The 26828-nt window shown below is 44.7% G+C and overlaps 1 protein-coding gene across 16 annotated transcripts in view; it reads left to right on the top strand.

Annotated features, from left to right (window-relative positions):
* ptprt (protein tyrosine phosphatase receptor type T) overlaps nucleotides 1-26828 on the top strand; it is a 487625-nt gene that overhangs the window by 449769 nt on the left and 11028 nt on the right. For 15 of the 16 annotated variants that reach the window (XM_071386753.1, XM_071386649.1, XM_071386666.1 and 12 more), the window contains 10 exons: nucleotides 792-828; nucleotides 2087-2184; nucleotides 2658-2774; nucleotides 4480-4634; nucleotides 6449-6584; nucleotides 10049-10198; nucleotides 11881-12054; nucleotides 13344-13475; nucleotides 14514-14639; nucleotides 15390-15553. In XM_071386753.1, coding sequence (XP_071242854.1) covers nucleotides 792-828; nucleotides 2087-2184; nucleotides 2658-2774; nucleotides 4480-4634; nucleotides 6449-6584; nucleotides 10049-10198; nucleotides 11881-12054; nucleotides 13344-13475; nucleotides 14514-14639; nucleotides 15390-15553 — 1289 coding nt within the window. The remainder of the gene's footprint in view (nucleotides 1-791; nucleotides 829-2086; nucleotides 2185-2657; nucleotides 2775-4479; nucleotides 4635-6448; nucleotides 6585-10048; nucleotides 10199-11880; nucleotides 12055-13343; nucleotides 13476-14513; nucleotides 14640-15389; nucleotides 15554-26828) is intronic. The other variant, XM_071386662.1, reaches the window with a different exon arrangement.

The following is a 26828-nucleotide window of genomic DNA, read 5'->3' on the forward strand; positions in this document are numbered from 1 at the left end:
ATATGGCATAGAGCATTATGGGTACTGTAGTACATCACTCTACAAACATTACTATTATGAATGGTCAGTGAAGACTGATTTTGCAAGGATGGACTCAAAATATGACACACCATCGTCACACAAACGGAGATTATACTGTATATACAGTAGAAAACATATACGCTTATTACAAGGCAATGTGCCTGTAACATTGACATATCTGCTGCAAACACAGCGTACTGCATCTGAGCATGCATTTGCTCATCTTCGGATGAAAGAATTCTGCATTGACATAACTACCATAATGCCAGTGTAGATATGATTGTCTCTATTATGCTGTGGGGACTGGGAATGCCCTGTACTCCGAGAAGCAGCATCAGGATAAGTCGGCATTATAGCTGTGTGTATAATCATGTCATCGAGCCCCATTTCCTCTAATAAAACAATTACTGGGTCGATGTGCCAAGATCCGCTGGTAAAATGTATTGTTATACCCAGCTCTAGGAGCCTCAACTGTGTTGATTTTTTATTTATCTCATAGCGGTTGTAATAGTAATGCATTTGTAGATGTTGTTTCACGCACATTCCCACTTGATATGGTGAAATGGCAATGATATGGATATGAAATGTATATAGGATATGAAATGTATATACTGTATTCATTTGAACTAAGCAATCTGTCTCAATGGAACAATATGATAGAATTTCCATTTTGGCGGATAGGAAAATGAAGGGTCTCGGATTTGATTTGAACTGATTTGAAAGGACCTTGAGCTGGGGGGGTTTTCTTTTTTCTCCTCTCTTTCTCACAGGGGTATCATAGACCAAGACATTACATCGCCACACAAGGTAATTCAATTGGATGGAGGGGGAGGGCTGGTAAGACGCAAGACACCTGGAAAACTATCCCCAGACATGGGGGAGGCAATTACTCAGATGTAAAAAAAAATATATATAATAATAATTATCTTAAAGCCAATGACAAAAATGTAACACCCTATTGTTTTTGTTCCATAACAAACTGGGGCTTATGTTTAACTGATCCTGGGCGTGGTTGTTCCTCTGCTCAGACATTGCTAACGCCTGGATAGGTATTTTTGAGTATCGGCTAACCACACGTTATAGAATTCTGTCAGTCAATGACACAGTTGATGACATGGCACACAACCATTGGTTGATGCATGCAACGTCTGAGCAGGGGAACGCGACCAAATACTGATGAGACAGTGATGTCTGAATATTATTTAGGAAGTATAACTGCACTGGGAGGTCAATGGGGGCTCTGGGGGATACAATGTGCCATTTTCGTGGATAGGGTATCATTTTGGAAGAGGCCCGAATGACACAATTTGAACATGATGCAGGGGAGAACGACTGCCCCCTCTCATTGACGCCACAGAAGTTCAAAGCCGACCACGGTACTGCAGGCATTGTTAGCAAAAAACAGGATCCCCAATTCTGAATGGAAAATGTGCAATCTTTGTGGTCAATCTTTGTGTAAAAAAAAAAAAGTATAATTCAAAGACAATCATGGTACCAATATTTGCTTCTAATACACCAGATGTATGTTCTTGAACCGATTATTTTAAAATCGCACAAGTTATAAGGATTATTTAGTTGCTAATGGCAGCCTGCAGTACCCCAGTTGGCCTTCAACTTCAATGAGATGGGGCAACACTGAGCTAACCTGCAATGTCACTTCCTGGAGTAGCTCATACTGTGTATGTTATGTCACCATGAGTCTCCATCTTTACTGACTTGATTTGGCTTCAATTCAGTGCTTCTTAATCTTGGTCCTGTGGACCCAAAGGGGTGCACATTTTTTGTTTTTGCCCTAGCACTTCACACCTGATTCCAATGGTCAACTCATCTTATTTGAATCGGGTGTGTAGTGCTAAGGCAAAAACTAAAATGTGCACCCCTTTGGGTCCCCAAGATTAAGAAACACTTGAGTTTTCACATAGGAATGAATGGTACAGGTGATCGATGGCTTTGCCTATTCATATATACAGTCATTGCTCCTATGTGTTCTTCCTGGTTCCTGTTATGACATTATCTCTGTCCAATCCTTCTTGATCTCATCCTTGCTCTCCTTCTCTCCTTCCAGGCCCCATGCAGGAGACAGTGAGGGATTTCTGGAGGATGATCTGGCAGGAGAATTCCGGCAGTATTGTCATGGTTACCAACCTGGTGGAAGTGGGCAGGGTGAGTTCATCAAAGAGGATTTGAAAGGTGTTAGAGCAAGCGGCTAAGATCTTATACTGAATGGATTTCTGTGCTGTTTTTTTCCCCGCTGCAAAAGCCAGTTGTTTAATAGATCAGGGTGTGTCAATCATAGTTCGTATTCCCCTTCCCTACACCTCATACCATTACTGTTCACAACAAATATATGCGATAACAAATAGGTAAAATAAATCAACATCAAATATGTGACGACAAAATTGAATTCAATGCCATTAAATCAGGCCTCTTTATATGTATTATCAACCACATAAATCGAATGAGTTTATATTTCTATGCTATCAACTCCTCTGATTGGTCCTTTAATGTTATGTTTAATAATATTATTTCTGTCCATTTCAGGGACCCCTTTTGGCTCAACAGCACCTCCAGAGGCAAACGTCCCATACAGCCTCTGTAAGAGACAAAGCACTGACCATATATGTTTCTCTGCCCAGGTGAAGTGTGTGAGGTACTGGCCTGACGAGACTGAAGTGTACGGAGATGTCAAGGTGACACTGATCGAGACAGAGCCACTGGCCGAGTATGTCATCCGCACCTTCACAGTACAGAAGGTAAACCGACTAAGTCAATAGCCAGGCTTGCTTGTTTTGTTTTCATTCATTCCAATTTACCGGATTAACATTGTGGTTGACAGCAAGGTGAAGCTATGTTGTCCAACTGGGAAATGAGAGTATAATTGAACACTGGTAATCAGTGAGGATTTGCATTGAAAGAAGCACAATACAGTTGGGATGCAGGATTCCGTATGCGACGCTATTGTTCTGTTAGCTCCCTTTAAAAGGGAAATATCAGAGGAACAGTCACGAAACTAGCACGCATTGATAGGCTTGAAATGCATCTTTCTGTGGCTCTGTGAAAGCCGCTTAAGCAAACAACACGAGCTAGTAGTCAACAAATTTTGCAATGCTTTAATCCATCTGTTTTGCAAGAAAGCTAAAGTTCCTTTTAACCTGCTCACACTCTTCATTTGAAAGGGAAATGGGACATTTGTCATTACGAAACTCCACCATCACACCACAACCTTAATTCCTGTGCCTTAAAAAGCAGTGCACTGTGATGGCCGGGAATTACGCTTTCGGATGCGTATGCGTTCAAATAGAGCGTATTAAATTGTTTTAATTGCAGAAAATAATGAGTTCGGAAATTATGAAAGGCATTATTAATGATGAGTCCAAGGGGATTATTTTACTGCACCACGCAGATAGATAGATGTTTAGGCCTGCACACACACACTCGCACTTTAATCCATTGAGAATATGTTAAACCAGAGCCCACTGGTTTGGCAAGCTTAGACACAGTTTACCCCCGCTTTACACTGTTACACTCCAATGCACTATTAAAGGTGGTATATGTCCATACACTCCAAACAGTGAAGGTATTTTAACTGCGGTATTAAACTGTTATGTGGGTTTTGCTGGCATATCAAAGCTGGCAGGCAGGGATTAAACAGCTCACCAACCCAAATGGCAATTAACCGCTTAGCATTAGCGCAGGGAGTGGAGGTGTGAAGCCTGTGATTATTATTACTACTGAAGCCCAGCGCTCTACTGTTCTGTAAATGGCCTTATTCCAGTTTCCGCACATTCACTCCCTTTATGTGCTGCTGCCTTCGCTGATAGCCTTATTGGAGTGGGTTTTTAGTATCATGCCACGTGCCTTTAAGAGTGAGAACCAGTTACTTTCCACTCTGCCAAGTTCACGTTGCCATGGTAAACATGAGCTAGGCCCTACCTACCTACCTTTCCCAATCTCTGATTTACTGCATGTTGTGGCTTTGTTGTTTCCCATCTTAGATGTTTACCCCGTATTGATTTCAGAATGTAATTTGAACATCAAAGGAAAGGAAATCAATGGGCCTCCAGTTATCAAATCACCTTTGTTTTGTTCCCCTCAATACTTGCCTGTATGCTTAAGTCGTCATAATGTATTTTCTTAAAATAAACAAATCGATAGCTACTGTATATTCAGTTGTTGAGATGGAATTGGAGCCCGTGAGATCTTCAGTTTCCAGGAAGTCCCATATGTCTTCATTTGAGTCTCCATTTTGTTTAGTCTGCCCGCAGTTTCCAGGAATCACAGGAAACTCAGACATTTCTAACTTGGAAACCTGTTGTAGAAAGAGGAGGCCCAAGTTTCCCACTTGGAAAGTATCAGAATCAATCAATAGGAAGCTCTATGCAAATAACTTATAAACTTCCAACTTGTCATGTATACACCATTTGTCTCCATTTAAGCCTCCATTTTGTTTCTTCTCAGAAGGGCCACCACGAGATTCGAGAGATCCGTCAGTTCCACTTCACCAGCTGGCCTGACCACGGGGTACCCTGCTATGCCACCGGCCTCCTGGGCTTCGTCCGCCAGGTCAAGTTCCTCAACTCGCCCGACGCTGGCCCCATTGTGGCCCACTGCAGGTACGTACTGTCCACACTTAGGGGGATTGTGGGACATAACACAGGACTACTGGGATGACATATTTGACACTCGGGGCATTTGTCTATGTATTTATTTATACTTTATTTAATCAGAAATAACAACAGTAGCTAGCGGCAGGTAACCTAGTGGTTAAGAGCATTGGGCCAGTAACCAAAAGGTCGCTGGTCCGAATCCCTGAGCTGCCTTCGTAAAAAATGTGTCCTTGAGCAAGGCATTATTAAGTAAGTAAGTCGCTCTGCATAAGAGCATCTGCTAAATGACAAAAATGTAGCTGGGAGCCTTCAAATACATTTTTAAGTGGAAAAATGAATGAGCGAGAGCGATGGGAGACTAAGGCCTCTCTCTCTTCCTCCTTCTCTCATCTACCCCTCCCCAGCCCACTCAAACACCCACCCCTTGAAACAGAGGCATTGAGCTCAGACAGGTGAAGGGGGAGGGGTAGGGGAGGCAAGGGGGAGTGGAGAAGAGGGGAGGGGACAGAGGGAGGGAGTGCGTGAGCGTGCACAATGAGATGTGACAGGGAGAGGCTGCTAAATGGCACAATGCAATTTTACATTTGGCTCGGGTCTCTCAAAACAAAGCAGATGTGACTAAGACATTTTCAGAGTGGATTAGCTCAAGTGCCAAGCGCTGCTCTTTCTGCTCTCATGAAGCATGGGGCGCCTTGCTCCCTTTAATACCCCCGAGGACGAGATGGGGAGAGACTATGGCAAAGTTTATTACCGCCACTTTATCTCCTGCCCCTTATCTTCGCCCACTCATAAATTGGATCGATGACATTAACCTTTACGAACCACCTTGGAAAAAGGAAACGTTCACACCTGTCGCAGGAGAGTGACATTCCCTTTATCTGGCTGTCTGTTTTTCTGTCTCTGTCCCTCTGTCTGTTTGTCCCTCTTTTCTTCCTAAGAGGCATGGCATTTGCATCCCCGTAGCAACCCATTATATTTAACCTCCCTGTACCTCTCATTCAGTACATCGTCGCTTTTCCACAACACAAACCATGGTCGGTTCATGTTCTCCTAAAAAAGTCAGCCTGGCTTTTGACGTACAACTTCCCGATTGCTCCCCAACCGAATTCCCCCATTGAGGATTGACAACGAATGTCCCATGGAGCTGCCTATAGGTTGGCAGCCATTCCCCCACTGAACTGAACGATAGATGGAATGAAGGACAACAGGATGAGCTTTGGCCCGCAGAGCGAAGGCCCTACTGACAGACTGCGGAGTAATTTCTAATTTCCTGGGGCACTCCTTAGCCGTTATCCCCCTGCCAGGACCTAGTTGTTCGCTGCGCTCGCCATTAATCACTGGCGGCTGACAGGCAATCTGCCGGGCTGCCGAGCCACTGAGCGGCCCCTGGCTCCTGAGCTCCGGAGCTGGGACCTGTCAAGATGCTGCCGAGTGAATGATGGCTGAGCAGCCCCCCTCTCCTACCTCTACCTCTTCTCCACCACTATCTCCCTTGCTCCCTTCCCTTCCACCCAGCCACTCTGCTGGGTTTATTTCCTTAACACCTAACACCAGGGTCAGGGGAAATGGCTCTAACCCCTACCTGGGGGGGTTGGAGTACGCTGTTTGTCAGCGCTGTAAGGCCGTCCTACCTCCTTTGGATAAGCGAGGGAGCTCAGCGCGGTTCAATATAACCCTCGGCCTGTTTATTATAGGGCCGGAGCATGTGTCTTCATGTGTCGCTGCCGTCGCTACTGTACAGAACATACTGGAGAAATTAAACGCTCTCTCTCTCTTTGTCTCTGTTTCTGTATTCTCTCTCCCTCCCACTCTCTTTCCAGTGCCGGGGCTGGAAGGACAGGCTGTTTCATAGCTGTGGACATCATGCTGGATATGGCTGAGAACGAGGGAGTGGTGGACATCTTCAACTGCATCCGGGAACTGCGCTCACAAAGGGTTAACATGGTGCAAACCGAGGTTGGTGAAGCAGCATACTGATTAGCTTGTGTGCGGATAGTGGGTAGAGAAGAGAGCAATATTGTATTAAAGCTTGCACATTAGTCATTACAGTGCCATGCAAAGGAATACAAGTTAGCATTAGGCATTCCGATCTTATTTGGTTCCATGGTGCTCATAGTGATTACCAGCACTCACACAGTTAGCATTAGCCATAAAATTAGAGAGTGCAACTAGAGTTTTCAGACACAGCAAGTTTGTTTAGCGTAGCATTTGCCATCGCCATGGCGGAAGGATTGACAAGGCTCAGACAGTAACCTGCTGGCGTTGGCCTTTCCCAGCCGGTCACCAGACTGATCCTATGTCACAGCCTACTGCTCACAGTTGCTCTGCCTGAAATATTCAGCAGGGATATTTTAAAATCAGTCATATGGAGGAAGGGTGTAAAGCATAGAAATACAATCTCTAGCATGGACAAAGCCCTTCAAGAACAGATTATATTTCTATGGTCTAAAGCAGTGGTCACCAGCAGTCACCAAGGCATTCCCTGTTGATCACCAAACATTTCTGGGGGAAAAAACTAAAAAGCCTTCCATTCCTATTTTATTTTATTTGTTTAACGCTGTTGGTTGTAGGTGCACTTGATTTAGCAACTCTAGTGCCGGGAAGGCAAAGTATTCCCATTTTGAACCATTTTACTTGTCTGAAGGTAGAACTCCGACTACGTGGCAAGCCCAGAGAGCAAATTAAGTGCACCTATAGGACTACTGCTGGCCAATCAGATAGCTCAGATCACTGTGTCTGCACAGTTTCCTCGAGTCATAGACCACAGAAAAAAGCCTCGAACACACAGCAAAGTTGATATTGTGAGATTTCAAAAAGTTCAAAACCATGACTAGAGAGAGACTCAACAAATATAGCAAAGAGCTGCTGTTTTTATGAGTAAGTGTTTATTTTTAAGTTATTATTTAGCACTGTCGACACTTGTATAACCCATACGCTGTAAAATGTGCATTCTCCCTATTTCCACTCACGCTACAACCAGCACTGCAGCTGCAATGAATGAGTATAACAAATGGTTCTGATGAGCTAGCGCTGTTATTAGTGCCTCGTATTTTTTTTTTTATTGAAGAATATTTTACATTCTCTGGTCATAGGAGTAACAACATGAATTGGTGCATGAGGCAGAAATAATGCAGTGCGACTTGAGATTTGCCATCAGCTGGAAGACTGTCAACTTTTCTCAGCTGAGGGAGGGAAAGCGTAGGGACGGTGAGTCGGTTGAGAGGCAGCCTCACCGCTGCTCCCTCCCTCCCTTCAAACTGACCATCAGATGTAGGCCATCAGTCCAGTAAAAAAAAAGAAAGATGTATTATGCTCCCTCAGCTGTGCCTCACCAGTAATCCAACAAATTATATATTACCAGTGTGATCATATACCTAATCTTTTATTATATAATTTCAAATTGGTCTGAGAAGGAAAAACATTGGCAGGGCAATTCAAACATGTATTGGGCCGATAGCCTACTGCACAGACCTCTGCTACTGAACTGTTTTTAACTGGTTAATGTTTCATTCAAAGTGATCTTGACTCAAAAAAGGTTGGTGGCCACTGGTCTAAAGCCTAGATAGGATATTGTAAAGTGAGTCCTATGGAGGGAGAATGTAAAGCATAGAAATAGAATCTCTAGAACAGGAAAGGAACTCAGACCTTCAGACCAGATTCTACTTCTATTGTCTCTAAGTCTTTGAGACAGAGGGATCTGGGCCTCAGCTGCCAGACATCCAAGCCAGGTTATTAGGGTTAAATTTCCCAGTGGATCATGCAGTAAGCAATGGCTTCCACAGAATAGTGGTCTTTACTCAAGTCTAACACTAGCCATTACAAGATCTTCTCTTTAGTGGAGAGAAAGGGAAACAACTATTGTGAGATAATGTGTGTGTTTGAGATCAACTACATTGCAGTCGGGCCATGCAGAATCACTGCTCTACAAATCACCTTGCATCCAACTAACTACTCATTATTTCATCAAGATTAGCGATTCTGCGATTCTCATCTCCCCTCAATCACTCTGACTGCTAGTCCACTGTCAATAGCCATAACGACAAACCGGCTATCGTCAACAGGAATAAGCATCAGTATTCACCATAACCATTACAACTTCTGTGTACCCACTAGACCAGTATACATTGTATATTCTCAGCGACTCCATGACTAGCAACCGTTCATACAACTAGCAACACCATCACCACACTTGATATCACAACTGATCAAATATGTGTGGCGTCTCCTCTGGAAGATTTCCGATGTCTGACTAGCCTAGCTACCTCTGGAGTGTGCTCAGTCATGCATCATCCATCCCAATGTTCCTATTAATATTACATACACGCTGAATAATAGATATCTTAGTCCACACACTTTTTTTTATTTTGCAAATGAGTTTGCAGGTGTGTTTGCTAAGTCTCTTAGGGTTATGACCCTGCGTCCAGTCGGCCACTCGGTTTTGCAGTCGCCCTAAAATAACAATAAAACAACAGCAAACTTTTTAGGTTAGTCCCAACTCGTACTCGTATGACTACAATGATGAGTAGATAGAATTACAGTATGTCATACACAGTGTTTATATATGCCACTTCAATGGCTAAAAATGGGTGCCGGGTGCATTAATGGGTAGAGGGCAATTTGTGTCAGTTTAAAGCACTATTCAAAGATAATCCGGCACAAAACAACAAAAAGCAATTCATCTTTTAAAAGGCTTTCTCTGCTCCCGAGTAGCACCAGCTATCAAGGTAATGGATAGCGGAGGTCAACTCTGGATGGATTTAGCCCCTGACGGCTCTCATGGCCACAATTAACATTCTAAACCCTGAGCCTTCTGCATTGTTGAGTGAAAATATGCATAATTCTATTCACAGGCGAATGGCTGGGATTTTGGAGATGAATTAATATGTCTGGCTACTTGATGAGCACAATGCATCTGCTGTTGAACCGCACACAGCCTCTTGATCTCCTTTTAAGGCTGTAACATGGCTGCCTTTTTTCCCTGTGGTTCATTTACTTCTCCACAGGATATTACTTTGCATGCTTCAAAATGCAAATTTATGCGAAGCGCTCTTCAGGCTATGAAATCCGTTTCATCAGAGCACGAGAGTACGTGTTGAAAATTCCAGGGTTGCCTTCGCAGAACTGTGTTAGATGTGACGTATTGACGTTCAATAATGACTACACATTATGTTTGTGTGTCGCTGTGTACAATTAAAGTTCTACAGCTGTGCTCGGTTACCTGTATGTACTGCTCTGCTTCTCGACACTTTTCAACAGTACATGTGAATTGAGACTAATGGATTTGAATAGGGTCTAACTACTGGTTGAAGTGCTGTGATAAAGTAGGCGGTTAGTGTTTTGAGGTTGACCTAAAGGGTAGAAGTACATGAACATCTAACTGTATGTCCTTACACCTGTTATCTCATCATTTCCTACCCCAGGAGCAGTATGTTTTTGTCCACGACGCCATCCTTGAAGCCTGCCTGTGTGGAAACACGGCCATCCCAGTCTGTGAATTCAGAGCCATATACTACAACATCAGCAGACTGGACCCACAGACCAACTCCAGCCAAATTAAGGATGAATTTCAGGTTAGCACCCTCCACTTCTTAACTCTCAAACTCTCTGTCCATCTGTCTGTCTGCCTGTCTATGTCCCTCTGTCTGTCTGTCTGTCTGTTTGTCCGTCCTTCGCTTTTCTTCCTAAGAGGCATGTCATTAGCCTTTTCCAACTAAAAGGAGTTACATTTGCTGTCTCGAAGAACAATACATTTTTTAAATCCATCAGATATTGACTCAATTATAGCACATCAATTCAGGGATTTTGGTGGGAATTCAAGTATCCTTTTTTTTTTCTTAGAATGCACTCATATGGGCCGCCCGAGTGGTGCTGCGGTCTAAGGCACTGCATCGCAGTGCTAGAGGTGTCACTACAGACCCGGGGTTCGATCACGGGCTGTATCACAACCGGCCGTGATCGGGAGTCCCATAGGGCGGCGCACAATTGGCCCAGCGTCGTCCGGGTTAGGGGAGGGTTTGGCCGGGAGGGCTTTACTTGGCTCATCGTAGCGGGCCCGGACGCCTGCAGGCTGACCTCGGTCGTCAGTTGAACAATGTTTCCTCCAACACATTGGTGCGGCTGGCTTCCGGGTTAAGCGGGCGGGTGTTAAGAAGCGCGGTTTAGTGTTTCGGAGGACGCATGACTCGACCTTCGCCTTCTGAGCCCGTTTGGGAGTTGCAGCGAAGAGACAAGATCGAAATTGGGGAGGAAAAGGGGCAAAAAAAAATATATATACATTTTCTAATGGTATCAGGTATTTTTATTTATTTTTTGTTGAAAGAAAATCATATATGACTAATTTGCATAAACGCACTGGATGTATTTCCATATATGAATACATTAACATCAAGGGGTGGAGCAGGCCTGCATCCACCAAAAACTTGTTCTGTATAGGCCTATCTGCACTCACCTGCACTGTCTAGACTGCTTCATTGATTACTGTTGCTGTCATGTTCAGTTGCATAATTCAACAAGTGTGTCAATAGCAGGATAACCTTGGATTAAAAAATCAACAATCTTGGATCTAGATTACACCTTTCTAAACATACTTTACATTGTTTGCAAGATCGGACATAGTATCACTATAATCCGAGTGTTCATTTTTGGAAGTTGCTTTCATTTGAGGGTATCTAATTTGTATTAAATTATTACTTTTTAATTACAAATAAATTGTCCACCCATCAAAATAGTTTTCTTTCGTCTCTTTCTTGTGATGTAAGTATCAAGACGATGCGTTTAATCCCAGACTATGCTTTAGCATTCTTATAGATGCATCAGAAAGACAATGTATTCCATTGTTTGACAGGTCATTGCAAACATGTCTGTGGTCGTAGCGTTAATGGGGGAAAACGACAGGCACAAGCAAGAGTATGAAAGAGTTGCAGGAGTAAAATGAAAGCAATTAATCTAGCGATATTTAAGTGACAAGTGGATTTTGCACCCCTCAAACAAAGGAAATACAATAAACAGATCCTCAGATGAGTGTTGCTAGCCTATAGGCTTTAGCTAATATGGTCTTGTGTCTCGCGAACAACTCTGGTTTGATTGTTGATACCCTGTCGGTTACATGAGGAGTTATGACAAAAAGTGCAGGTGTCGAAGATTAAAATATTCAGCAACTCTAAGAAAATGGAGGTTTCCTTATAACCCCCCTAAAAAATATATGTTTGTTAAACCTTATGATAATTGTCAAAATAACATCCTCCCTCTCCAGACTCTGAACATCGTGACTCCCCGGGTTCGGCCTGAAGACTGTAGCGTGGGACTGCTCCCCCGGAACCACGACAAGAACCGCAGCATGGACGTCCTGTCTGTGGATCGATGCTTGCCCTTCCTCATCTCCGTGGACGGAGAGTCCAGTAACTACATCAACGCTGCCCTCATGGACGTAAATGAATCTCGCTGTCTCTGTCTGTCTGTCTGTCTGTCTGTCTGTCTGTCTGTCTGTCTGTCTGTCTGTCTGTCTGTCTGTCTGTCTGTCTGTCTGTCTGTCTGTCTGTCTGTCTGTCTGTGTGTGTCTCTCTCTCTCTCTCTCTCTCTCTCTCTCTCTCTCTCTCTCTCTCTCTCTCTCTCTCTCTCTCTCTCTCTCTCTCTCTCTCTCTCTCTCTCTCTCTCTCTCTCTCTCTCTCTCTCTCTCTCTCTCTCTCTCTCTCTCTCTCTCTCTCTCTCTCTCTCTCTCTCTCTCTCTCTCTCTCTCTCTCTCTCTCTCTCTCTCTCTCTCTCTCTCTCTCTCTCTCTCTCTCTCTCTCTCTCTCTCTCTCTCTCTCTCTCTCTCTCTCTCTCTTGCTTTGATTGCAAACCCTGCACATATGGTACTCTATAACCAGGCTCAAACAAACGCTCAATGATTTCAAATACTATTTAAACCCATGCAGGTCTGCACAACACCAATCATGACTGAGGCAAATTGTGTCAGAGACTGCCAAGTAGCGTAAACCATTGGATTTAGCTTGGCTGATGTAATCCAACCTGGAAAAGACAGAGATCAGTTAGTTTGAGATATGCTTTGGTTCTGTTGCGTTATTAATTAGAATAGGGATGTTATGTTTTGTATTTATTGCAGTGACTGGGTACATGCAAATGCAACTCAATTAGATAGCAGGTTACAAAAATGATATGTCATAGAGCAACAGCAATAAAAAAGATAACAAACAACATCATCTAACAACTGATCATCAACCAACACACCATTAAGTGATAGCACTGTGATAAATGATAAGTAATGACTGCAAAGCAGCCTCATACTCTAGGCCCTCGTAGCAGATCTACCAAACGATACACACGCAGATCCAGATAAGCTACACAGAGCTGAAAAGAAAAGAACGGCAGGCAATAAGAAGCACAGAGGTGGCGTCAAATTAAGCCAGCAGTGTCTTTCTCAGACCCGGCCTGGCTGGCCTGCTTGTCTGGCAACAGCGTAATGACCTGTAGTGGGATTTCTCTTGTCAATGCATCACGATGCAAGGTTAACACTGTCCGTGGGAGTCCTGCCAGGCTCTTTGTCTTCGCCACGAGTTGATCAGGCATTGGAAACCCACCGTGACCCTTGGCTGTTAGCTGTCCCACCAGCGTCTCTGCTTGCTCCTCTCTGCTCTCTCATCTCTCTCTCTTTCTTTTACTCTCTCTCGCTACCGGGGGGCTGAAGTGTTGTGGTGTTTGCCATTGATTTTCTTCCAGAGCCATAAACAGCCAGCAGCCTTCATCGTAACCCAGCACCCACTGCCCAACACGGTGGCCGACTTCTGGAGGCTGGTGTTCGACTACAACTGCTCCTCGATAGTAATGCTCAATGAGATGGATGCCGCACAGGTGTGTATTGTTGACCACCGGGGTTCGCACACACATATGGGTGTGCATACATCGACATACACACAGACCAATAATCTTTTTGACTGTCGGTCTGCCAGGGGGTCTTACACATGCTCTATCGCTCTCTCTCTATTCATCTCTATCTATCCCTCCATTGTCATTTCCTCCATCGGCTCTCAGACACACAGTTTCATAGAGCAGGGTAAGCCTCATAGGAGAGCTGCTCTTTTCTCTGCCCAGGGTTTAACTATCCAACATAGCTACCAGAACACTCAGACACCCACATTGAAACCTAGCAAAGAGCACATCAATAACTCCCATATTAAAGGAGAATTTCACATTTTTGATATAAATGGCATGTTATAGTAGGGTCCAGACACTTTTTTTGGTCTTTAAAAAAAAATGTTTTTTTGGGATGTCCTTGAACTCCAGAATGAGGTTCAGGAAGTCAATCTCTGCTGCAGTACGTTTCTCAAACCAAGGGGAATTGCTAAAAACGTGTCTGGACCCTTTAAAACATGGCGTTTACATTAAAAAAATATATATTTTGTTCCTAAGTAGTGACATTTTCCAAATGACTGAGGGTTAACTGGTTTGAAAGGTTTGAACCCTTCAAAAGCTGTAGACTGGAGGATAACCCATGATGGCCCTGAGATGTAGGTGTACCGTGCAGAGGCCAATAAGGTCAAGGCTTTTCTTTTGTATGCACATAACCTTCCATTGCTTACGCCCAGCAGTATGACCTTGCATCTGAACTCAGATGGTTTTGTTCAAATGGCTAAAGCAATGTGTAGTTTATGTATTTTTTTCAGTGCTCCCCAATGGGTAAAATCCACAAGTAGTCAACGACGGTGTCCACACCAGTATGTGATGTACCTAACATGTGATGTAGCTCATACCAGAACTAGAACTTCAACTAGAACGGACATTCCCATTCAAGTCAATATTCTGTGATCGGTGCACCGATTAAATGGACCCATAGGAGTAAAACTACATCGAAACTCTATTTCTATGGCTAAACCCCTCTTCAATCCCTAGTTGTGCATGCAGTACTGGCCCGAGAAGAGCTCCTGCTGCTATGGCCCCATCCAGGTGGAGTTCATCTCAGCCGACATCGACGAAGATATCATCAACCGCATCTTCAGGATCTGCAACATGGCCAGGGTCTGTATCATGTTTATCACCCTGTAAATATTTACCCTCTGCTTTGAGCCCTGCCAATGCAGATGGCGCTAACAGACAGGTCCAGCCTGGCAGAGCAGTGGCTGGTTTAGACTGATTTCATATGAGGGGGCTTTGTTCTACGGTACTACTCATTAGACCCCGTTTAAATCACCACAATGCGAATCCCTGTGTTCGTGGCACATGGTTACTCTTCTCTCTCTCCTCTTCTCTGCCTCTCGTTCACTCATGGTTCTCCCACTTTCACCAGCATCACAGGCAGGCTTTGCTGGCCAGCTAATCAACACTTAGCTCTGTGCCGGTGCGAAAAGCCACAGTGGCGGCATCTCCAATTTACCATGAAATGGTCCCATCACCACCGCCACCAGCTGGGGCGCAGAGCCAGCTGACGTCGTTATTGTAGTTGCCAATCGTTGGCTCTGCTCTGGCTACGGAAAGCATTGCTACAATGAGCCAAAATACACTGGGATTGCATCAGCAGTTATTTAATAACTTGAGTGGTTTAGGTTTACAGTGGACACAGAGGTAAACTTGATTTATCTACACATTTTGGTGACGGTTATGAGGAGGAAGATTAGCATGCTAGTGGTTGATGATTATGACGAGGATGCTAACTGGGATGTTGTCCATGTTGAGGATGTTTTGATAATGGCAATGACGATGATGTTGACGACAACAATGACGTTGATGATGGCATTAATTTATGATTCTCTCTCTCACTGTCTTTGGCAGCCCCAGGATGGCTACCGTTTGGTGCAGCATTTCCAGTTCATCGGCTGGCCCGCTTACCGCGACACGCCCCTGTCCAAGCGCTCCATCCTGCAGCTGGTGAGACGTCTGGCCAAGTGGCAGGAGCAGTACGACGGGGGAGACGGACGCACCGTGGTCCACTGCCTGTGAGTAGTTAAAGGGGCTCAGAAGGAGTTCAGTCATTGTATTATGGTGTAAATATGACTCAAACATTCATGGAAGTTGTACACCTATACGATGTCCATATGAGGACATTCACATGGCCATGGAAGTTGTATTTCTATACGGTGTCAATATCAGGACACAGTCACACATCCATGGAAGTTGTATACTCATACGGTGTCCATATTAGGACAGTTACGCGTCCATGGACATTGGATACAAGGGCCTAATATTTAAACCCAGACAGGATGTGGAGGGGTAGAATTTCTGAAAGTGCAGAAACTATTTTTTTTAAACGAATAAATTGCTGTGATTAACTCAAATGAAAACAAATTGTGCCACTGAATGAGTGAAGTTTAGTTTTAGTTTTAAACAACACAACATGTAGACATTTACCTTACTGTTAAGGTAGTGGTGGAAGAACTTCCCTGTATATATTCTGGCTGGCCCTACTCATATTCTACACTATACTCATCTCAGACAGGATGACAATAGGGAATGTGCTCTATGAATGTATTCATCACTGCATGCTTCCTTAGTGCTGTTTTCTTCTAGAGCAGTGGTCACCAACCTTTTGTGAGTCAAACTTTGGGAGTCAAAAAGCAAGCTGAGATCTACCGCTCAGATTTTGTTTTAACTTGACTTCAAAAATGTAAGCCTATGCAACATTAACCTAATAAAAAAATATATGTTGGAATGAGGTTTGTGCGGTAGGCCTAATACATTATCACAGCATATTGGCTATGCTTGGCCTGCTAATATTGTTCTTCTCAGACCATATTACATTTCAATATTCAAGCTTTCATAACAAAATAGATCAGTTGTATCACGTGTGAGGCACTGCTGAGAATAAATTGAAATCATTTTATTTGTTATTTTACTGGACTGATGGTACCTGCATCTGATTGTCAGTGTCAGCGGATGGAGAGAGCAGCAGAGGGTCTGCCTCTCAGGTCCCTGCTCTCTCCTTTCCTCCGGTGAGACTGACCAGAGAGAGGGGACACTGTCTTCCACCTGATGACAAAACTCGAGTCCCACCACATTATTTCTGCCTCATGCACACATTCATGTTGTTCCTATGACCAGAGAAAGTTAAATATCCCTTGATATTAAAATAAACACGACGAGCTGCTAATAATCAAAACGCAGGCCTATCGATACATTTGGCTACTAATTTATTGCAGCTGCAGTGCTGGTTGTAGCGTGAGTAGAAGTAAGGAGAAGCGTGTTTTATGTTTTGTAAAAGTGTCGAATAATAACGTAAACATGAAGTCACTCATAAAAACAGCAGCTCTTTGCTGTATTATTTGACAGTCTCTCAGGTCATGGTTTTAAAAGTTATTACATCTCACGTAGGCTAGTATCAAACTGTGCTTTGGGGTCATGGAAGCTGTAGGCACAGTGATTTTACCTAACCGATTGGCCAGCGCAATAGGTGCACTTGAGCTCTTTAGCGCTCCAGGTCCGCCGCGTAGGCGAAGTTTGTCCCTTCAGACAAATCTAAATGTTTAAAAATGGGAGCCTGTTATGGAGGGCTTTTGAATCAAGTGCACCTGCTGCAAACAGCGCAAGACGAATTGAAGAAAAAAAATAGGAGCGCAAGGCTTTATTGTTGGCTTTTCTACAGAAATGTTTGGTGATCGACTAGGAATGCCTTGAAGATCGACCTGTTGGTGACCACTGTTCTAGAGGATATACAGGGGATGGAAAGTTATTTATATGACTCTCAACCACGCTGTTTCTGGTGTGGTGAGAAAATGCTTTTAAAAGCCACATGGAAATAATAGATACTGACATAACAAAAAACACAAGAAAAATCTACAAGGTCCGTGGACTGTGGCACTTGAAAAAGATGATATTGAAATTATAAAGTGATAAGAGTCATTCTCTTAGAATCCAAGATGGCGTACCAGTCAGATGTCTTTGTCTTCGTCTTGTCGTGTCCTGTGTATATATCTTTTTATATCTTTGCATATATTTTTTTAAATATTTTTCTTAACCTCAACTTCAACATACTCTCCTGCAATCCGCCTCACCCAATGTGGTATGGATCTGCTATTTTCTTTACTTTAGAACCGGAACCCCGAACAGAAGCTAGCCACTAGCTAGTAGTCAGCTAACCACTGCTAGCGGTCATCAGCTAACCTTAGCCCGGACAACTCTCGCCAGTCTGCACAGCGCGATTCAAACCAGAGCATATTGGACTTAATTTTCTCCATATCTCCGAATTCCTACCGCAAGCTCTGAACCTTTTTACCTGGATTATCGCAGCTAGCTAGCTGCTATCCGAGTGGCCACTCCTGGCTAACGTCTCTGTCCCAAAGCAAGCACCAATTAGCCTGGAGCTAGCCTATGCTAGGCCCTTCTCCCGGCTAGCTGAAGAGGTCCATCAGCCACTCCTTGTTGTGTTCCAAGGTGGCTTAGCAGTTCAGACGTCTTTTTCTGTTCCGTATTGTTCGTGTCCTGTATATATATATATTTACACCTTTCTTCGCATATCTTTTATCTATTTTATTATCCAAGAACTCAACTACAAAAGCTTTCCTGCAAAAGCTTTCCTGCAACCCGCTTCACCAATTACAAAAGTATTACTTACCTCAATCTGAAAATCCATCGTGGAAGCTAGCCAGGGGCTAATTCAGAAGATAGCCTGAAAGCTTAACCAGAAGCTACTCCGATAGCTAGCCAGAAGCTAATCTGTAGCTGCCCCGAAATTAGCCGGTTTGCTGGCTAGCGTTGGTGTTTCAGCTGCCCACGTTTAGTGGTCATCAGCTATTCCTTTAGCTCGATAATCTACCGGCACTTTTGTGCAACGCGACTCGGACCGGAGCATTCCGGGACTCTTTTTTTTTTTTTTTTTCTCTCAGTTTCCCCGGATTCCAGCCGCAGGCTCTGGACACTTGTACCTTGATTTCGCAGCTAGCTAGCTGCAAACCGTGTGACTATTGGCTTACGTCGACCCCGGAGCAAACTCTAATCATTCTGGAGCTAGCCAGCTGAGGAGTTCCATCACCACCCGGACCCGTTTCTTTTGTTGCTGCTGCAGATACGGAACCCCACCGGGCCTTCACGACTGACTGCCGCGACTGACTGCCGACGTTATCTGCCCGAGGGATTTATCCAACTGGCACCTCCGTCCCGACGTTACCTGAACGCTCATCTGAGGCCCGCTAATCGTTAGCTGTCTTATCGGCTGCTATTTGAACAAGTATATTGGACAACTATTATTATTATTTATTTATTTTATTTTTTCCTTGGGTCACTATATCTATTTTGCCAACTTGGATTGATCCCCTCTACCACACGGAACCCCACTACACGGAACCCCACTAACCTACCGACGGAAACGCACGAGGTATCTACAAACAGACCTCCATCCTATGCTGCTACCGATAGCCATATACCCGGCCAGCTGTCTGGATCGCCACGACCCCAACCAACCTCTACTCACTGGACCCTTATTGATCACTCGATTAGCATGCCTCTCCTTAATGTAAATATGCCTTGTCCATTGCTGTTCTGGTTAGTGTTTATTGGCTTATTTCACTGCAGAGACTCTAGCCCTGCTCTCTATACCATATCCAACCTCTCAGTTCCACCACCCACATATGCGATGACATCACCTGGTTTCAATGATGTTTCTAGAGACAATATCTCTCTCATCATCACTCAATACCTAGGTTTACCTCCACTGTATTCACATCCTACCATACCTTTGTCTGTACATTATTCCTTTAAACTATTTTATCGCCCCCAGAAACCTCCTTTTACTCTCTGCTCTAGTAGCTCTAGGCGACCAATTCTCATAGCTTTTAGCCGTACCCTTATCCTACTCCTCCTCTGTTCCTCTGGTGATGTAGAGGTGAATCCAGGCCCTGCAGTACCTGGCTCCACTCCTATTCCCCAGGCGCTCTCTTTTGATGACTTCTGTAACCGTAATAGCCTTGGCTTCATGCATGTTAACATTAGAAGCCTCCTCCCTAAGTTTGTTTTGTTCACTGCTTTAGCACACTCTGCCAACCCGGATGTTTTAGCCGTGTCTGAATCCTGGCTTAGAAAGACCACCAAAAATTCAGACATTTTCATCCCCAATTACAAGATTTTCAGACAAGATAGAACGGCCAAAGGGGGCGGTGTTGCAATCTACTGCAAAGACTGCCTGCAGAGTTCTGTTATACTATCCAGGTCTGTTCCCAAACAATTTGAACTTCTACTTTTAAAAATCCACCTCTCTAAAAACAAGTCTCTCACCGTTGCCGCCTGCTATAGACCACCCTCTGCCCCCAGCTGTGCTCTGGACACTATATGTGAACTGATTGCCCCCCATCTATCTTCAGAGCTCGTGCTGCTAGGCGACCTAAATTTGAACATGCTCAACACCCCAGCCACCCTACAATCTAAGCTTGATGCCCTCAATCTCACACAAATTATAAATGAACCTACCAGGTACCACCCCAATTCCGTAAACACGGGTACCCTCATAGATATCATCCTAACAAACTTGCCCTCCAAATACACCTCTGCTGTTTTCAACCAAGATCTCAGCGATCACTGCCTCATTGCCTGCATCCGTAATGGGTCAGCGGTCAAACGACCTCCACTCATCACTGTCAAACGCTCCCTGAAACACTTCAGCGAGCAGGCCTTTCTAATCGACCTGGCCGGGGTATCCTGGAAGGATATTGATCTCATCCCGTCAGTAGAGGATGCCTGGTCATTTTTTAAAAATGCCTTCCTCACCATCTTGAATAAGCATGCCCCATTCAAGAAATTTAGAACCAGGAACAGATATAGCCCTTGGTTCTCTCCTGACCTGACTGCCCTTAACCAACAGAAAAACATCCTATGGCGTTCTGCATTAGCATCGAACAGCCCCCGTGATATGCAACTTTTCAGGGAAGCCAGAAACCAATATACACAGGCAGTTAGAACAGCCAAGGCTAGCTATTTCAAGCAGAAATTTGCTTCCTGCAACACAAATTCAAAAAAGTTCTGGGACACCGTAAAGTCCATGGAGAATAAGAACACCTCCTCCCAGCTTCCAACCGCTCTGAAGATAGGAAACACTGTCACCACCGACAAATCCACTATAATCGAGAATTTCAATAAGCATTTTTCTACGGCTGGCCATGCTTTCCACCTGGCTACCCCCACCCCGGACAACAGCACTGCCCTCCCCTCTGCTACTCGCCCAAGCCTTCCCCATTTCTCTTTCTCCCAAATACAGTCAGCTGATGTTCTAAATGAGCTGCAAAATCTGGACCCTTACAAATCAGCCGGGCTAGATAATCTGGACCCTTTCTTTCTAAAACTATCTGCTGAAATTGTTGCCACCCCTATTACTAGCCTCTTCAACCTCTCTTTCGTGTCGTCTGAGATCCCCAAAGATTGGAAAGCAGCTGCGGTTATCCCCCTCTTCAAAGGGGGGGACACCCTTGACCCTAACTGCTACAGACCTATATCTATCCTACCCTGCCTTTCTAAGGTCTTCGAAAGCCAAGTCAACAAACAGATTACCGACCATTTCGAATCCCACCACACCTTCTCCGCAATGCAATCTGGTTTCAGAGCTGGTCATGGGTGCACCTCAGCCACGCTCAAGGTCATAAACGATATCGTAACCGCCATCGATAGGAAACAATACTGTGCAGCCGTATTCATTGACCTGGCCAAGGCCTTTGACTCTGTCAATCACCACATCCTCATTGGCAGACTCGACAGCCTTGGTTTCTCTAATGATTGCCTCGCCTGGTTCACCAACTACTTCTCTGATCGAGTTCAGTGTGTCAAATCGGAGGGTCTGTTGTCCGGGCCTCTGGCAGTCTCTATGGGGGTGCCACAGGGTTCAATTCTTGGACCGACTCTCTTCTCTGTTTACATCAATGATGTCGCTCTTGCTGCTGGTGATTCTCTGATCCACCTCTACGCAGACGACACTATTCTGTATACTTCTGGCCCTTCTTTTGACACTGTGTTAACAACCCTCCAGGCGAGCTTCAATGCCATACAACTCTCCTTCCGTGGCCTCCAACTGCTCTTAAATACAAGTAAAACCAAATGCATGCTCTTCAACCGATCGCTGCCTGCTCCTGCCCGCCTGTCCAACATCACTACTTTGGACGGCTCTGACTTAGAATATGTGGACACCTACAAATACCTAGGTGTCTGGTTAGACTGCAAACTCTCCTTCCAGACTCACATCAAACATCTCCAATCCAAAGTCAAATCTAGAATTGGCTTCCTATTCCGCAACAAAGCATCCTTTACTCATGCTGCCAAACATACCCTTGTAAAACTGACCATCCTACCAATCCTCGACTTCGGTGATGTCATTTACAAAATAGCCTCCAAAACCCTACTCAATAAATTGGATGCAGTCTATCACAGTGCCATCCGTTTTGTCACCAAAGCCCCATATACTACCCACCACTGCGACCTGTACACTCTCGTTGGCTGGCCCTCGCTTCATACTCGTCGCCAAACCCACTGGTTCCAGGTCATCTACAAGACCCTGCTAGGTAAAGTCCCCCCTTATCTCAGCTCGCTGGTCACCATAGCAGCACCTACCTGTAGCACGCGCTCCAGCAGGTATATCTCTCTAGTCACCCCCAAAACCAATTCTTCCTTTGGACGCCTCTCCTTCCAGTTCTCTGCTGCCAATGACTGGAACGAACTACAAAAATCTCTGAAACTGGAAACACCTATCTCCCTCACTAGCTTTAAGCACCAGCTGTCAGAGCAGCTCATAGATTACTGCACCTGTATATAACCCATCTACAATTTAGCCCAAACAACTACCTCTTTACCTACTGTATTTATTTATTAATTTATTTTGCTCCTTTGCACCCCTTTATTTCTGTCTCTACTTTGCACTTTCTTCCACCGCAAACCAACCATTCCATTGTTTTTTTAGTTTTTATTTTACGTGCTGTGTTGTACTCACTTCGCCTCCATGGCCTTTTATATTTTATTTATTTATACATATATTTGTTTGCCTTCACCTCCCTTATCTCACCTCACTTGCTCACATTGTATATAGACTTATTTTTTATTTTTTTCACTGTATTATTGACTATATGTTGTTTTACTCCATGTGTAACTATGTGTTGTTGTATGTGTCGAACTGCTTTGCTTTATCTTGGCCAGGTCGCAATTGTAAATGAGAACGTGTTCTCAATTTGCCTACCTGGTTAAATAAAGGTTAAATAAATAAATAAAAAATTGGGCTACAATACCTATTTTGCCAATTGGCCTGGACCCCTTTTACTGCCTATACGGAGCCCCGCCGATCCATCATGACTAGACTACCACCGTAATCTGCCCGAGGGGATTTTTCAACTGGCTCCCATGTCGTGACGCCCCCTGAATGCCCATCGGCTCGCCTGCTAGCTGTCTAGAGCATATCGGACTGTTAGCTGAAGAGGCCCATTGGCCAATTTCTTGGGCCACTATACCTATTTTGCCAATTGGCCTGGATCCTTTTACTACAAGGAGCCCTGCTGATCCATCACGACTGGTTCTGCCGACGTAACCGCACGAGGGGGCTACAACAGACTTCTTCCGTCGCGACGTCCCTCTAAGGCCCTTCTGCTAGCTTGCTAGCCCCGGCCCGCTAGCTGTCTGAATCGCCGTGTCTCCAGCCCGCCTAGCTACTCACTGGACCCCTATGATCACTCGGCTACGCATGCCTTTCCCTAATGTCAATATGCCTTGTCCATTGCTGTTTTGGTTAGTGATTATTGCCTTATTTCACTGTAGAGCCTCTAGCCCTGCTCAAAACGCCTTAGCTAACCCTTTAGTTCCACCTCCCACACATGCGGTGACCTCACCTGGTTTAAATTAAGTTTCTATAGACAATATCTCTCTCATCGTCATTCAATGCATAGGTTTACCTCCACTGTATTCACACTACCATACCTTTGTCTGTACATTATGCCTTGAATCTATTTTACCGTGCCCAGAAACCTGCTCCTTTTACTCTCTGTTCCGAACATACTAGACGACCAGTTCTTATAGCCTTTAGCCGTACCCTTATCCTATTCTTCCTCTGTTCCTCTGGTGATGTAGAGGTTAATCCAGGCCAAGCAGTGCCTAGCTCCACTCCCATTCCCCAGGCGCTCTCATTTGTTGACTTCTGTAACCGCAAAAGCCTTGGTTTACATTAGAAGCCTTCTCCCTAAGTTTGTTTTATTCACTGCTTTAGCACACTCTGCCAACCTGGATGTCCTAGCCGTGTCTGAATCCTGACTTAGGAAGACCACCAAAAACCCTGACATTTCCATCCCTAACTACAACATTTTCCGACAAGATAGAACTGCCAAGGAGGGCGGAGTTGCAATCTACTGCAGAGATAGCCTGCAGAGTTCTGTCATACTATCCAGGTCTGTGCCCAAACAATTTGAGCTTCTATTTTTTTAAATCCACCTTTCCAGAAACAAGTCTCTCACCGGTGCCGCTTGCTATAGACGACCTTCTGCCCCCAGCTGTGCCCTGGACACCATATGTGAATTGATAGCCCCCCATCTACCTTCAGAGCTTGTGATGTTAGGTGAACTAAACTGGTACATGGGACATGCTTAACACCCCGGCCATCCTACAGTCTAAGCTTGATGCCCTCAATCTCACACAAATTATCAATGAACCTACCAGGTACAACCCCAAATCTGTAAACACGGACACCCTCATAGATATCATCCTAACCAACCTGCCCTCCAAATACACCTCTGCTGTCTTCAACCAGAAACTCAGCGATCACTGCCTCATTGCCTGCGTCCGTAATGGGTCTGCGGTCAAACGACCACCCCTCATCACTGTCAAACGCTCCCTAAAACACTTCAGTGAGCAGGCCTTTCTAATCAACCTGGCCCAGGTATCCTGGAAGGATATTGACCGCCTTCCGTCAGTAGAGGATGCCTGGTTATTCTTTAAAATGGTTTTCCTCACCATCTTTAAATAAGCATGCCCCTTACAAAAAATGTAGAGCCAGGAACAGATAAAGCCCTTGGTTCACTCCAGACCTGACTGCCCTTGACCAGCACAAAAACATCCTGTGGCGTACTGCATTAGCATCGAATAGCCACCGCGATATGCAACTTTTCAGGGAAGTCAGGAACCAATATACACAGGCAGTTAAGCAAGCAAAGGCTAGCTTTTTCAAACAGAAATTTGCATCCTGTCGCACAAACTCCAAAAAGTTCTGGGACACTGTAAAATCCATGGAGAACAAGAGCACCTCCTCCCAGCTGCCCACTGCACTGAGGCTAGGAAACACTGTCACCACCGATAAATCCACGATATTTGAGAATTTCAATAAGCATTTCTTTTACGGCTGGCCATGCTTTCCACCTGGCTACCCCTACCCCGGTCAACAGCCTTGCACCCCACACAGCAACTTGCCCAACCCTCCCCATTACTCCTTCACCCAAATCCAGATAGCTGATGTTCTGAAAGAGCGGCAAAATCTGGACCCGTACAAATCAGCCGGGCTAGACAATCTGGACCCTCTCTTTCTAAAATTATCCGCCGAAATTGTTGCAACCCCTATTACTAGCCTGTTCAACCTCTCTTTCGTATCGTCTGATATCTCCAAAGATTGGAAAGCTGCCGCGGTCATCCCCCTCTTTAAAGGGGGAGACACTCTAGAACCAAACTGCTACAGACCTATATCTATCCTACCCTGCCTTTCTAAGGTCCTCGAAAGCCAAGTTAACAAACAGATCACCGACCATTTCGAATCCCACCGTACCTTCTCCGCTATGCAAACTGGTTTCCGAGCTGGTCAGCCACGTTCAAGGTCCTAAACAATAGCATAACCGCCATCAATAAGAGACAGTACTGTGTAGCTGTATTCATCAACCTGGCCAAGACTTTCGACTCTGTCAATCACCACATTCTTATTGGCAGAATCAACAGCCTTGGTTTCTCAAATGAATGCTTCGCCTGGTTCACCAACTACTTCTCAGAGTTCAGTGTGTCAAATCAGAGGGCCTGTTGTCCGGACCTCTGGCAGTCTCTATGGGGGTGCCACAGGGTTTAATTCTCAGGCCGACTCTCTTCTCTGTATACATCAATGATGTGGCTCTTGCTGCTGGTGATTCTCTGATCCACCTCTATGCAGACGACACCATTCTGTGTACTTCTGGCCCTTCTTTGGACACTGTGTTAACTAACCTCCAGACGAGCTTCAATGCCATACAACTCTCCTTCCGTGGCCTCCAACTGCTCTTGCATGCAAGTAAAACTAAATGCATGCTCTTCAACCGATCGCTGCCCACACCTGCCCGCCCGTCCAGCATCACTACTCTGGACGGTTCTGACTTAGAATATGTGGACAACTACAAATACCTAGGTGTCTGGTTCGACTGTAAACTCTCCTTCCAGACTCACAGTAAGCATCTCCAATACAAAATTACATCTAGAATTGGCTTCCTATTTCGTAACAAAGCATCCTTCACTCATGCTGCCAAACATACCCTCGTAAATCTGACTATCCTACCGATCCTTGACTTCGGCGATGTCATTTACAAAATAGCCTCTAACACTCTACTCAGCAAATTGGATGCAGTCTATCACAGTGCCATCCGTTTTGTCACCAAAGCCCCATGTACTACCCACCACTGTGACCTGTATACTCTCGTTGGCTGGCCCTCGCTTCATATTCGTCGCAAAACCCTCTCGCTCCAGGTCGTCTGTAAGTCTTTGCTAGGTAAAGCCCTGCCTTATCTCACCTCACTGGTCACCATTGCAGCACCCACCCGTAGCACACGCTCCAGCAGATATATTTCACTGGTCACCCCAAAAGCCAATTCCTCCTTTGGCCGCCTTTCCTTCCAGTTCTCTGCTGCCAATGACTGGAACGAACTGCAAAAATCACTGAAGCTGGAGACTCATATCTCCCTCACTAACTTTAAGCACCATCTGTCAGAGCAGCTCACAGATCACTGCACCTGTACATAGCCCATCTGTAAATAGCCCATCCAACTACCTCTTCCCCATACTGTTGTTTATTTTATTTATTTTGCTCCTTTGCACCCCAGTATCTCTACTTGCACATTCATCTTCTGCACATCTATCACTCCAGTGTTTAATTGCTATATTGTAATTCTTTCGCCACTATGACCTATTTATTGCCTTACCTTCCTTATCCTATCTCATTTGCACACACTGTATATATACTTTTTCTATTGTATTATTGACTGTATGTTTGTTTATTCCATGTGTAACTTTGTGTTGTTTGTGACGCACTGCTTTGCTTTATCT

This window comes from Salvelinus alpinus, chromosome 2, assembly GCF_045679555.1.
Source record: "Salvelinus alpinus chromosome 2, SLU_Salpinus.1, whole genome shotgun sequence".
In the NCBI taxonomy this organism is placed as follows: Eukaryota; Metazoa; Chordata; class Actinopteri; order Salmoniformes; family Salmonidae; genus Salvelinus; species Salvelinus alpinus.